The 14388-nt window shown below is 37.1% G+C and overlaps 1 protein-coding gene across 28 annotated transcripts in view; it reads left to right on the plus strand.

The window, feature by feature from the left end:
* MLIP (muscular LMNA interacting protein) overlaps positions 1-14388 on the plus strand; it is a 212256-nt gene that overhangs the window by 144174 nt on the left and 53694 nt on the right. For all 28 annotated transcript variants that reach the window (XM_081139663.1, XM_081139665.1, XM_081139650.1 and 25 more), the window contains one exon: positions 12691-12735. In XM_081139663.1, the coding sequence (XP_080995789.1) occupies positions 12691-12735 (45 nt within the window). The remainder of the gene's footprint in view (positions 1-12690; positions 12736-14388) is intronic.

Genomic DNA, 14388 nt, shown 5'->3' on the forward strand with positions numbered 1-14388 from the left:
CCCAGATGTGGAAAATCAGGTTATGTCTGGTAAGTTTATTGAACAAATTCCTTCTTAAGTGAGGCCTCGTTTGATTAACTTTGCTAAGTAAAGCAGAACTTCAACACCTGCTTTCTGTTTTTCTAATTATCAAAGCTTAGAAGGCATTCTGTTATGGTTTATCGTAGTTATTATACAATAGTCAAGTCATATACTTGAAACATCAATTTGTCCATTTCCAGTAGGATTGTCAGGTCATTTGCTTTTGACTAGTTTGTTGCTTTTTTGTATTTAAATTATTATCAAATAAGCCAATTTACACTTATGAGCAAAACCAGATTAATAATGAATGTGTAGATACAGGTTCATATGCTTGATTCAATTAATTATGGGGGGCTGGTTCTGAATGTCTTAGACACACACACGTGGCCTCATCCCATCCCTACTCTTTATTCACCTAATATTCTATCATGTGACCAACTTCTGCTTCTGACCAAACATATTATAGTAGAAATAAGATTGTCTCCTAAACAAATGTTTAGTTTTTAGTTTAATACAAATTATTAAACATTTATTTTATTATACATTATATTTTCTAATATATCATTTTCATCATCATCATCATGAGTAGTTATTAAATTTATATTTTGTAACCTATCTTTTTGCAACTGATAAATTTCTGCCTTCATTTGAATCTCTGTAAGGCAAATAATAAATGGGGTAAAATTACTGAATTTTATCACATTCGGGAAATGATGTTTAGAGGACATGGGTAGGAACACTGCTTAGAGCATTTTCTAGAAGTCTGCACTGTTATTTTCTGTTATTATTGGAAGCAGTTTGGAGTAATGCTTAAAAGACTGGAGGCAGTTAGTAGGCTCTACTCAACTTCACATCACAGCGTTGCTGCTCGGTAACTGTTCAATCCCAGAAAATCACCTAACCTCTCTGTGCCTTAGCTTTTTCATAAATAATATTGGAATACTAATAACCTTATTTGGTTGATGTAAGGTTTAAGTCAGTTAATGTATGAAAAACCCTTAATGTAGCTCGGACACACAGGAATCACTCAATAAATAATAGTTCTTTTTCTTCCTCTTTTCCCTCCTTGCTTTCCCTTCATCCCTGCCTTCTCCCTTCTCTTCCTCCTACCTACCTTGGAAAGACTAGAAGCTCCATGATTTAGCTGAGCTCCTTCATTCTTCATTTGGGTACAAGAAATGAAAGTATTCTAAAGACAATTCTATACTTTGTGTGACTAATATATTCTACAAGAGCCAGACCTGGGAAAATGGAGCTTGAATTTGTTTGCTTTCTCACCTTTCTCATCCACTCCTACTTTTTATCAGAGTGCCTCTGAATTAGGTTCATTTACAGTGAGGAGCAGAGGGCTGCTGCCTCCTCCCACCCCTCCCTGAGGGGGGTTATTTCCATAGCAGTTGGGATCATTCTGGAGGGGTTGCTTCAATCCCCATAGTTAGTTGTTATTTCAAATTATTCTTTAATTAGTTATCAGACTTAAAGTCAATTAACATTTCCCCCAAACTTTCTGAGAGCATTTGAGTCATCTGAAGTTTACCCTGAATCATCAAACAGATTTAGTATAAACCAGAAAAAAAGACAAATTCTAATTCAGATAAGATTTTTGACTTTGATTAAATTTGTTTTTTTGAGTAAGAAGCTTTGCTTTGGACTTTCTCTTACAATATATTTGTTTTTTTCTTAACTCTAATTGGAATAGGTCCAATTAACTGGAAAATCTTAAATGCAGTGAGGTTCTCCAAATTAAAAAAAAAAATTCTTTATTGTTGAGAGTATTCCAGATGTTCCTCCTTTCCCTCCCATTGATCCCATCCACTTCACATCCATTCCTCCCCTCAGGCCTTCCCCATACCAATGTCTGTGTCCATGGGTTAGCTTATAAACATATAAATTCTTTGATTAATCTCTCCCCACCCATCCTCCATCCCCACCTTTCCTGTGAGATCCCTCAGTCTGTTTCATGCTTCTGTGTCTCTGGATCTAGTACAATATAACATTTGAACTGTTGTTTGTGACACCTCAAATATGTTCATGTCTTCTGAAAGACTATAAGGGATACTCGTTTGGTGGGAGGTAAAAACAAGTTCTTTAGTGACAACTCATTGACTTTGCACTTGTAAATATTTGGCTGCAATTATTACATTTACTAAGTGATGTCTGATATATATGTGAATCTGAGAAGCCTATGGATTTTAACATTTCAGTATTTGCCATCTCTCTTCACAACTTTGAAGAAAGTAGGCATCTTTCTTATATGCCTGCTGGGGCTGGATATGTTATTGACATTGTAGAGATTCTTAGATTAGACTCAAAGCAGGGGTCACACAATTTACTAACTCCTGCACCACAGAGGAAAAAAGGGAAGACTTACATTAGATACAAAAAAAAGTTTTGTTATAATTGAGGACATCCTTAACTGATTAGCACAGACCATTCAAAATCCTTATTCTGGGTGCTTTTTAAAGGTATAATATATAATCTTTGAATCATGACTAGCAGAACCTCTAGTCAGTGTTTTCCAGCACCAATACTAATTTTTCCAATTTTGTTCGTTAATTTGACAAGTATTTATTGTGTGTCTGCCATGTCCCACTACTGGCTGAGGAGTAACAGGGATGAGAGACAGGAATGCAATAACAAGGGCCCCGTTTCTGAAGCATACAATGGGGAAGACAGTAAACAATGAAAATAGTCAATGAGCAAGATACTTTCTTATAGAAATTAGAGGAGAGCTGCCCAGAAAATTGGTCGATATTAAAACAAACTTATAAAGTTGCTAGTTTTCAGTGTATCATTGTGTCCATTGGCTTTCCAAATTTCCTGGGATGATTATAAATGGTTTAATTAAATAGTGAGAAATTGTATGATTAACATATTGTTACATGTCCCACAGTGTTTTATAGGATGATCCAGAAGGAGTAAAAGTACCATCAAGTCAGAATAATTAAAGTCAAGGTTTTCTCCAATTCACGATGCACTTGAATTGAAGTTTATTTTAAAGCACAATTGACCCTTGAACAACATGGGTTTGAATTGCTCAGATCTACCTATAGTTCAATAAATAATATAAGTGTATTTTCTCTTTCTTATTTTTCTCTGGTTTACTTTATTGTAAGAATGCAGAATATATTACATATGACATATGAAATATGTGTTAGTCGACTAAGTTATCTGTAAGGCTTCCAGTCAACAGACTATTAGTAATTAAGTTTGGGATGAGTCAAAAATTTTATGTGGGTTTTTGTGTAGGAGGTCAGCACCCTAATTCCTGTATTGTTCAAAGGTCAACTGTGATTTCATTTAGGTTCTCTTATGTGTAATAGAATATAAACCAGGCTAATGACTTTTGAGTGGTCACCACAGGTCACTTGTGGGATTGATTATATTAATTTATCATCAGTATTTTACTGAATTGTTTTTAACAGATGCCAAATTCAACAATAATAATGTTTTAAATCTTACCTTTCAAATGAAGTTTAACTATCTAATTTAACCTTACATCAATCCTATGAGGTGGGTATTGTTATTACAAAATCTCCATTTTACAGAGGAAGTACTCAAGTGTCAGATATCACAGTAGGCAAAACCAGCACAGGTCTTTTGCATGTCAAAGCTCTTGACATTAATACCTGTGTAAACATACAGGAGCTGGGAATAGTGTGTCTTTCTTGAATATTTTATCCATAAGGATTTATTTTCTGGGTCTAACTAATTTCTTTATGCCCAATAACCTTCAGTCAAACTTTGAATAAATAATTTTGTATTTGGTGACATTTGATGATAACTTTTTACTACATTTCTAGTGTTTTAAATTATTTGCTTATATGTAAAGTAACTCATAATTTATCAGATGATTTATGAGTGATTATTTCTGATGACACTCATTTTTAAAGAGTTTCTCTCTATGTAAGGGAATGCATTTTCTATTTAAATTTCTATTTCATTCTGTTTTAACTCTATCATCTTTGGAAGTGAATGTCATTTTTTCTTTTACATTACACTTATCTTTGTACACTTGTTATTTTTCATTAACCACTACCAGTTTAAATTCATTTCATTCATGTAATTCAAAACCATATTATACTCTTAATAAAGAGATACCTCAGGAAACAGGGCAAGTATTTGGACCTATTACTCATTTATCAAAAAACCCTTAGTTGAAAGCACATTCCATTGATTACAGCTTATATTATAAACTGTCTGTACTTCACAAGTTATTTTTAAATGCCAGAGAAATAACAGGGACAGGCTTATTGAATATTATATAGTGTACAGGTAAGATCTCATTTTAATAAGCTTAAGGAACAGAAAATGTCATTACAATTGCATACATATTGCTTTCAAAATATCACAATATATTAAAAAGTGTCAAATTTTATTAAAAATATTCCCCACTATCTATACAGATATTCATATAAAGGTCATTGTCTCCAATTTAACCAGCTCACAAACTCTTGCTACTATGCTTGGAAATGTTGCTAGGCTGGAGTGTTTCAGGGGTGATGAGCACTAATGTCATGGATCTCAGGCTAAGAAGTGATTTAAATCCAGTCCACTTAAATCCAGACTTGAGTTCAAATCTGCTTCCATAGGATATGACCAGAGCTTTGATGAGTTACAGGAATAGTTGTAAACAATTTAAGCAAGATTTCACTCTACTGATCAGTCTTTTTTTTTTTAATGTTTAGAAATATTTCTATGGTATTCTCATGTGAAAGGGGTTCAGGAGGAAATGGAAGATAACTATCTGGGTTCTGCTAGATGCGGAGGAAAAGAAAGGATTTAATGAGACAAGCTTTATGCCTTGTAGCCTTCTAATCGTCATTTCAGTCTTCATCAAGCTTGATGGCACCATTACCTAGGCTGTAGAATGTAGGTCATGGGATTTTCTTTTACAGAAGAGCTAGTCTTGCACTCATCTCTGATGTTGTTCTTCACAGTCACTATTAGCATGGATAGGCTGGAGTGACTAAAAACTTAGTGCTGTTCAAAACCAATTTCAGGTTCATTTTTAGATACTTCAGGTTCATTTTAGGAACTATATATGAACAACTGCCTAACTGATAGTTGACTGATAGGCAGTTGTTCATCTACAGTAGCTTCCTTCCTGCACTCACTGCTCCATTCTCAACTCACCAAACAATAGTTCCTCACTTTTTGAAAAATAATTGCTACACTTTTGATAACATAACTATAGCTACAACATTTAACAAACATCATTAACCTGAGTTAGGCAAGCAGAAGGAGGCTTCTCAATAGGTTTGACATGATTGGGTTGATTGAAAGAATCTGGTTTAAATGAATAATAATACACAAGGCAATTTTTATTTTTTTTTGGTAAATGATCTGCAGTGGCCTTATAGATACTTACTCCACCCCAAGATTCACATTTAATTCTGTCCTTCCCCTGAGAATAGTTTCTTATAATAGTGATATGAAGTCCATTATATTAGATAAAATTAAAGTGTACTGGGAGGTCTAAAGCCTCTTATTGAAGGAATTTTGGGGACTTTTGAAGACTGGACACAAAGTTATTTGGGTTTTTCCTAATTTAATTAATATGTTTGCTTGAGCAATTTATTTTTCCCCTCTAATAATTTGGTATTATTTAGCACAATGTACTGATAAATATTAGTAAAATAGTTAAATTGTGCACATACTTTATTTTTAATGTGTAAACTCTTCTTTCCTATAATTACTGAGGTAAAAATTTAACTATGTTTTGTTTTAGTCAAGGTGTATTTAATTCAGCATATTTCACAGCAGGTATTAATTTAACTTAGGAAATTCATAGAGAATTCTCTTATTCAATAACGTAAAATTAACTACAGGAAAAAAACTAAAAAAATCACTATTACTCATATTACATTATGAGGTTAAAAATGAAACTCTAGGTGAACAGAAAAAGCACTGTTGCCAGGGGAAATAGGATTCTTCCACAGTAGGATTCTTCCACAGTATTACAGGAAATGCATTTCAAGGATACACCTATAGGAGGATTTGAGGTGTAGTAGCAAGATTTATTGGAGTGAAAACAAAGGACTGCCTCCAGGTACACCATGCCCAAAGTCTCATCCATGACCAGGTTTCTAATAAGGGACATGTCTATGAACACAGAAGAAAAAACAAAGCTTAATGATCAGAGCAAGTTATAAACCAGTTTCTGAGTCTGTATGGCAGACATCCAGGAAGATTTTTAGATGCAAGACTTGTTAGAATGAAAGCAAGCAGTTACAGCCTGTGACATCCTCCTTGTCTGCAGTTGAACATCTCTGGTGATGACATCAGGTGCTTAGAAATACAAACTCCTCCTAGAAGGACTTTGGTTTGGTTAATTCTGTATGGCATACATTGCCTTAGGAAAAAAATATTTTAGTTCTCAATAATCCCAAGTCAAAGGATGGGAGAAAAATGAAACAGTTTGGAGGGTTGAAAAAAACTAGAAGAATTCAGGATTCAGTTCAGTTTATAGGTGGCAAATTAAACTTTGAAGACAATTAACTTAGAGTCTAATATCCACAACTGGGCATTTTGATTTCTATTGAAACACAATTTCTTCCCCTGAAATCATCCTCATTTTTATTAAAGAGCCAAATTAAGATCAATTTATTTAGTACATTAAGTCCAGTCTTAACTCAGCCTGATTATTTGCATAAACACAAGAATAGCAATAGGCTCTTTTAAATCTGCTTTGCTGGAATCTCATAAGAAATGTCCAGATTGAGCTTTAATTAGCCTCTCAGGGTGAAGAAGCCAAGCCACACAATTGCTATCAGACTTTGCCTGTAATACCTGTAGGTCTGGATAAATTTCTCAAGTTCTTGAGGTCCCCCAAAATGTCTTGAGGTGTTTTCTTTGCCATCTCCCAGGAAAGCAACCTTCATTCCTTACCTAGAAAGACTGCCATGAATCGTATTAACAAGCAAAGTACAAAAGGGGCTTTTATCGGCTTTCAAAGTCAATCTTAATTCCTTAAAGCTTTCTGGTGACATCTAGAGTTCAAGCATGTCTCTTTTAGACATGACATTTCAGTCAAAGTTCTGGTTGATACAACTGCAATTGGAAACTGGTTTTATGTGTCCCATTATTTAAAAAACCAGATTCCTATTGAATTCATGCAAACAAATATATTGCCATGAAAATAAGAATACTCATTCAGTAAGAGCTGCTAAGTTCTGGAAGGATCAGGTAGGGAGAAAAATATAAAGCAAAAGGAAAATCCTTGTCCTGTTAACAGAGTGGAAAAGAACCAGCTCCAACTCTGTATTAGACAGTTAAAAAGTAAGCAATTACCATTATTTAGATTGACAAATACATTTCAAACTTCTAGAAACATAGGCTTTTCTATTGGCAAATGCACTTACTTCTAAGAGACATGAATCTAATGAGGTATAAGACATTTATTAACAGCTCCAAATTTATTTTCTAGCTTCTCTAAAATAAAAAGCCAAAAGCAGGTGAACTTAAGACCTGTCTACCAATCAACGTTTCAGACTGACTTCTCAGAAATATGCATTCTAAAAGATGGTCCCAATGAGAGTTCTTGAAGAAGACTAGGTATTTGCATCTCAGAGGTATAGGGAAAAAATACAAATTCCTCCTAGAAGAACTTTGGTTTCACAAAGCCAATTATCTATAACCTCTGTCCCTTTCCCTGGGACCTATAAAACAGATCTAGCTGCAAGATAGTATTAAAAGTAATGATGTCATTAATTGGCCAAATCTCTTCATTGCCCACTTTATATTGGTTCTAGGCCTTGTTGCAAAAGAAGATTAGGGACTCAGGGTCAAATTTTGAGCACGCACCCCACAAGGGGCCCCTTGAGGCACTGTGGATAGAGGCTGTATTGCCCATTGTCTTCGGGGAGGGAGATTTCCTTCTTTATAAAAGAAGAAGTGCTTGGGTAGCTAAGGGAGGCGTGAGCATCCGCAGTGCTCCCTAGCCCTATGTAGCACAAGCAAAACCCAGGATGATGCGGAACCCTGTTTCTGGCCTTAGTGTCCCAAGATTGGTGTCTTGCCCCTCTTCTGACAGGGGTAAAGGCCTTCCCGAAGATTGTAATATAGTATATGTCCGAGTGTGGATATAAGGAGATATAAGGATATAAGGTTGCCATCTTCTGAGGGCAGCCTTACCAGCAGTCACAGTGGTGATCAGGCACTGCTTAGTGGTTGGATTCACCCTGCTCAGTCAGGTGGCATTAACTCCACCCAGATGGTAAGTATGTCCCCTTTCCTCAAGCAAGACATCCCCGCTTGATAGCCTCCAGCCTTATATGACCTTACCAGAGGTTCCACCCCGTATGTCTGTTTGTGGGAGGGGTTCCTTGCCTTGGGCAGAAAGCTTGTCCTACGACTCTAAGGAGATCATAAATTGCTGGATACCCCTGGGCACTAGAGGGCACAGTGGTTGTGGAAAAGATTAACAAATGTTCAGTCAGTCTCAAGATTAGTTTTCTCTTGTGGAGGTTCTTTTAAAATTATTTTCCCAAATGGTTTAATGTAAACCTCCACATTTCTCTAAGTATTTGCAAGTAAAGGCTATTTATTGTATACCTGCAGAAACATTGAGGGCCAGGGTCTGGGAATTTTTGGCCTTGCAGGCAGGATTTCCCATGTTTAACTGCACAGCTCAGGGAACTCAGCACTCTGGGCCTGCATGGCCCCTGGGGTGCAAACGAGCACCAGTGGTTGCAGCAGGGACAGGGGACATGGGTGGCTGCTCTGACTGGTGGCCCCCATCACAGTGGGAACCAGGCTGCTCAGAGGTGGGCCAAGGGGCCATGGACCGCTGTCTGGCCCTTGGGACTATGGGGAGGGAGCAGAGGGAAGGAGGGAAGTTCCCGATCTGGAGCTGGAATGGGCAGGCAGCGATTTGGGAGGGTTGAGGAAGAGACAGAGAGCCCGAGAGCACACACAGGCAGCAGAGAGGGAAAAGAGACCGGTAAAGAAAATAACTCAGCACAAGAGAGGCAAGGTCCCAGCTCTCTTAGCACAAACCACAGCACTTCCTAGTCCCTTCATGGCATCCACTGTTACTGTCCTTGGAAGACAGCGTGTGTGGCGCCTAGAGGGTCGCGCTGCTGGACAAGTTGGTATTCTTGTTGTATCCTAGAGGTGACAAATTTGACAAGAAGGTTAAAAAGGCATGGTCCAAAAGTGAGAAGGAGAATTTTATCAGCTAAAGGTCTGATGAGAGGTAAGAACCAGGTGATAGAGGGAGGGACTAACTTTACAGAGTCCTAGATTAAGGACTCTGTACCTCTTGGTTGCCAGAGGAAATAGGATTCTTCTGTGGTACTACAGAGAATGCAGTTCAGGGATACAAACATAGGAGGATTTGAAGTATAGTGGCAAGATCTTTTGGAGCAAAAAACAAAGGAAGGGTTTAGGTGATGTCTCATTCGTTACCAGATGGCTCAGCTCCATCTGGCTGTGGAAGAAGTCCAGCCTCTGAGGCCACAGGCCGAACTTGTCCCCTCCAAGCCCAGGAGAAGGGCCAGCACCCAGAGCTGCCGTGCCATTAGCCCAGCATCCAAAGCTCCAGTAGCCCAGCACCATCTCTGTTCCCATCCAGCCCGGATCAGTGCTGCACTTCAGCCTGCGCCGCTGCTGAAGGGAGCGAGCCGAACAAGGGTGCTACCAAGACAGGCCTTTGTTAAGCTTTGATTTTATTTCCTTAGGCTTAGGCAAGAGCAGGCTTTCTGTCAAACTATCCAGTCGCTTTCCTGGATCCTCCCAGGGCTATTCTGGTACCTCCCTCCCCCCCCCCCAATCTCTTTCCTGGATTTTCTGGGGTTTCCTGCCCTTTTCCCAGGTTTCTCTCCTCACCTTTATAGCCACCTCTTTGCTCCTACTGTGCATGCCTCCTGGTAAAAGGACTCCCCCTGGGCCAGGTTGGCTCCTACTGCACGTGACTCAGCAGAGGAATTTCCCCCTCACTGCTCATCCCTCCCCCCATTAATCTGGGGGAGCCCTTGTTCCCTGGGGAGATTGGCAAAATCTTTCCTGCCTACTCAGGGATTAGGGTCTATTTGGCAGAGGGTGTGGCTCTTCCGTGGAGTGTCGGTGAAGCTGCCCCTTCCTAGTTAATCTGCTTAATTAGATGTCTGGCTCCTTTCTTTTTTATTAATATCTAACTAGCTGCCTACTGTAACACCCTGTGATGTACATTCTGAAGGGCAATTTTTTGCGGCACAGAATAATCATACACCGCAGTGCACACTAACCTGGTCTGCAGCAATTAGAGATGGGAGCACTTAGCCGAGACATCCTGCTGCCACAGAGCCACCAGGAATGGCAGCAAGCAGTGACAGTCCTGAAGAATGGCATGACTGGAAAAGCAGAAAACAAACAAGAAGGACTGCAGGTGCCTCATCATGTTTGGTGATTCACACTCCTGTATACTTGGCAATATGTTTAGGACCACCAAGTGTTCAATTTTCAGTATATTTCATCTCTCAGAGAGTGAAAGCCATATTGACACATCTGTTATAAGTCCTGAAAATGTTTGCAGTTTTAAAAAGAAGAGAAATATTTAGGAACACAACTTTATTATATTTTAGCTAAATATATTTGTAATTAGGCATCTATATGTTGCCTATTTCCCATGAAAGTGAAAATTTAGCTGATGTGGGAACTTGGTCTCCCATTAAGTACAACAATGCTTGATAAAATATAACTTTTAAAATATGCCTATGTCGCTGAGCCTAAAAGAAAGATCAACTTCTGAGTGCCAGAGATGAAGTGGGAGCTCCAAGTGAGAGTGTTAAGAAGCTAAAGCTCTGATGGAACATAAGCACTTCAGAACCGAAGTGCTGGGAGCCAGGAGTTTAGATTTTAACTTTCACTATGTAATAAGTCTAGGACCTGTGCAAGAATACTTTTTGTGCATACAGGAGCCTAGAAGGCCACATTGGACATAAAACATGAAACAGAAAAAAGATAAATCCATCTGTTATCTTTACCCTCTATTCTTGGGTAGTAAAATAGATGTCCATAAGAAAATAGGCCCCAAACCTGTAAAATTTAAGGTGTGGTTGTATGTCACCCTTGAGGTTTAGAAATATCAGGGCGATAAAATAAAACGGAAACAGGTCCAGAGCCAGTAAAATTCCTAGGGCCCCAACCAGGGTCAGTTTGAAATGTATTGTAGAGATAGTTTCTTAACTCAGGGCTTTTAAGACACCTACAGAAATCATCACAAGTTACCCTGACTAAATATGAGCTTAAAAAAAACAGACATAAAATGACAAAAGATTATCATGGAGGAGAGGCATGAGAGAGAGCCAGCAGATACAAGAAATAGGAGATTTAGCAATGAGGGACTATAGAAAAATCTGGAAAGAATTTATAAATGTATTAAAAATATGAAAGTAGTTAACAGGAGTTATAGTTACCATAAAAACATATTTGAAAAAGAACCAACTAGGACTTCTACAAGTTAAAAATAAATTTATTAAATAAAAGTTCAATTGCAACGTTAAACCTACTAGGATACAGTTGAAAAAAAAAATCAATTAGCTCTCAGTCTTCTATGTGGAAACCATCCAGAAGGCAGCATAACAAGATAAAAATGCGACAGGGAATTTTATAGAAATGGAAGGTGGATTGAGAAGATTCAACATATATTTAATGAAAGCTGCATAAGATGAGATTAGATGTAACTGGAGAAAGGCAACATTTGAAGAGATATTCAGGGAGGATTCGCCAGAACTAAAGAAAGATATGCACACTCAGAACGAAGGAATACACCAAGTCCCAAAAAAGGATACATAAAAAGAAATTCACCTTCAGACACATCATAGTGAAATTGCAGAATGTCAGGGAGAAAAATCTTAAAGGCTAACCAAATGTGAAGACAGCTGATCCGCCAAGTCGTGACATTTAGACTGACAGCTATAACAGAAGCACAGCCAGTGGAACGTACCATCAGGATGCTGCAGGGCGATGCCTATTACCCCAGAATTTTATTTCCACTGGAACTCTCATTCAAGAATGAGAACAGAATAAAAATACTTTCAGACAAAATCCAGGACAGTAAGGTCTGAAAAAACTACCAAAGCATGTACTTCAGTAAGAAAGAAACTAAATTCAGACAAAAGGAGTGAAATACAGAAACCAAGGGTGAGGAAGTAATATTGGCCTTCTCTCTAATTTAGAGCCACTTTAAAAACCAAATCATTTTCTTTCACAAATTATGAAAACTTTGGTTTTGTTTTTTATAAAGATACCTAAAGAAAAATCTGGTTTTTGTTTCAATTTGCAGTAAATAAATATAAATATCTAACAAGCCTGGTATTATTAAGTAAAATCTGGAGTATGCAGAGAATGAAATATAATGTGACCTTAAAGAATTTTTGAGGTCTTGTGATAGTGCTTATGCTAAGATGTTCAGGGAAAGTACCACATAAAACATCATATTCACTATTATGTGTGCTGAATAAAAACACACAGGAAAAGTATTGTAAGACAATGTACCAGAAATGCTGAAAGTCATTTTTGGTGGCAGAATAATATTTTTTCTTTAATTTTATACTTTTTCAAAATCTTACAATGGACATATATTACTTTAATGATAAAAGAACTTCAAAATACTTAGCAACATAGATATATTATTTTACTAAATTATGAATTTTGCTAAATAAACACCGTGTCTATATTTTGCAGGCAAACCTCTCCTCACCATCCTCTACAGTATCGGAGAGTCAGCTGGTACGTATCCTCTTACTAAGTCATAGACCTGCTTTAGAAAATTCTGATCCCTCAAGACAACTTTATCTGAGCTAAAGTGGACTGAGAATAAATTTACTACATATAAGTTAATTAGCTCCCTTTTGTAATAAGAGTTTATTGATGCTTTACTAACGCTCCATGGCAGTTGTTTTGCAGGCTATAAAGATACACAAACCCACACACACACCCTATTTGCCAGTAACTTGCATTTGAGTAGTGGAGCCAGAATAGAATTGGTGGGGTCAGAAACAAGGTGTTGGAATTTGGAGAAGGAGAGAGCTCACCTCTTGATGGGAGAGATCAGAAGAGGGTTCAAGGAAAAGGTCATGTTAAATAATGCAGGGTAGGTTCAGGTTCTGGACTTGGAGAAAATGGGAAACAAGGTATTTCAGACAGAAAGGTTAGCATGAGAATGGTCTAGACCAGTGATGAGCAATAGAAATATAATGAGAATCATAAATGTAAGCCACATATGTAATTTAAAATTTGTTAGTAGCCATATTAAAAAGTAAAAAGAAACAGGTTCACATTCAATATTACATTACTATATGTTCAATTATATCATATATTATTATGGATTATATATAATATTCTATAACAATGTATTATATATTATATTCAACAATATGTTTTACTTAATGCTTTATAAACATTTCAACATATAATCTATAAAATTGAGATTTTTTTGGACACTGAGGTATTTTTTGGACATTACTTTTTTTGGACACTGTCTTTGAAACCTACTGTGTATTTTGCATTTACAGTTCATCTCAATTCAGACGAGCCACGTTTCAATGGTTCAACACAAGGATAGTGACTACTGCTCTGGGGAGCACAGATTGAAACTGTAAAATCTGTTATTTATAGATAAAAATTTGATTAAACAGGAGAATTACATTTTCTTAGCAAATTAAAACCATGCAATAAGTTGTCTATTACTAGTTAAGTATTTTCTTTATCGTTTTAATTTTTATTGTTTATAACTGTAAATTCCTGAACACCTTCAGGAAAATTAATGAAAATTTCTGGTAAAGAAGTTTGAGACATTAAGAAGACAAATCACTGCTTAATACTGATTTTTCCTCCCTTTAAAGCAGTTGTTTTAGTGTCCTGCATCCATGGCTAACAAGTCATCTGTCATTATCATGCCACAATGTCAACAATATTTTTATTTTGTCTGAAAAATCATAAAAGGGTATTTTAACTCTTAAAATGGCCTGACTCAATCAAACTGCTTGGGTATGTTGGTCTTCATACATATAGTGTATATATATGGATTGTGTGGTCTTCATACATATAGTGTGAATCATACATATATATGAATCCATACATATATATGGATTGTGTTTGTGTGTCTGTGTGTGTATAATTTTAATGGCAATCAGTTTAGAGCAGTGGCAGGCAGAATAATATAGTTGAAAGAATGCTGGAGTGGAGTCCAAATTCTAGCTCCTGCTCAGACACTAACTACTGGACTCACAGTAGGTAAGTGATGAACCTGAGTGTGAGCCCCAAACTCCTAACTGAACAACAAGAGCATTCTATTGCATACTTCCCAGGCCTTTCCAGTGCTGTGAGTCTATCGTTACTAACACGGTGAAGTGAGGAAGTTGCCATGGAAACAAGCACTGC

Source organism: Miniopterus schreibersii, assembly GCF_964146895.1.
Source record: "Miniopterus schreibersii genome assembly, chromosome: 6".
Classification (NCBI taxonomy): Eukaryota; Metazoa; Chordata; class Mammalia; order Chiroptera; family Miniopteridae; genus Miniopterus; species Miniopterus schreibersii.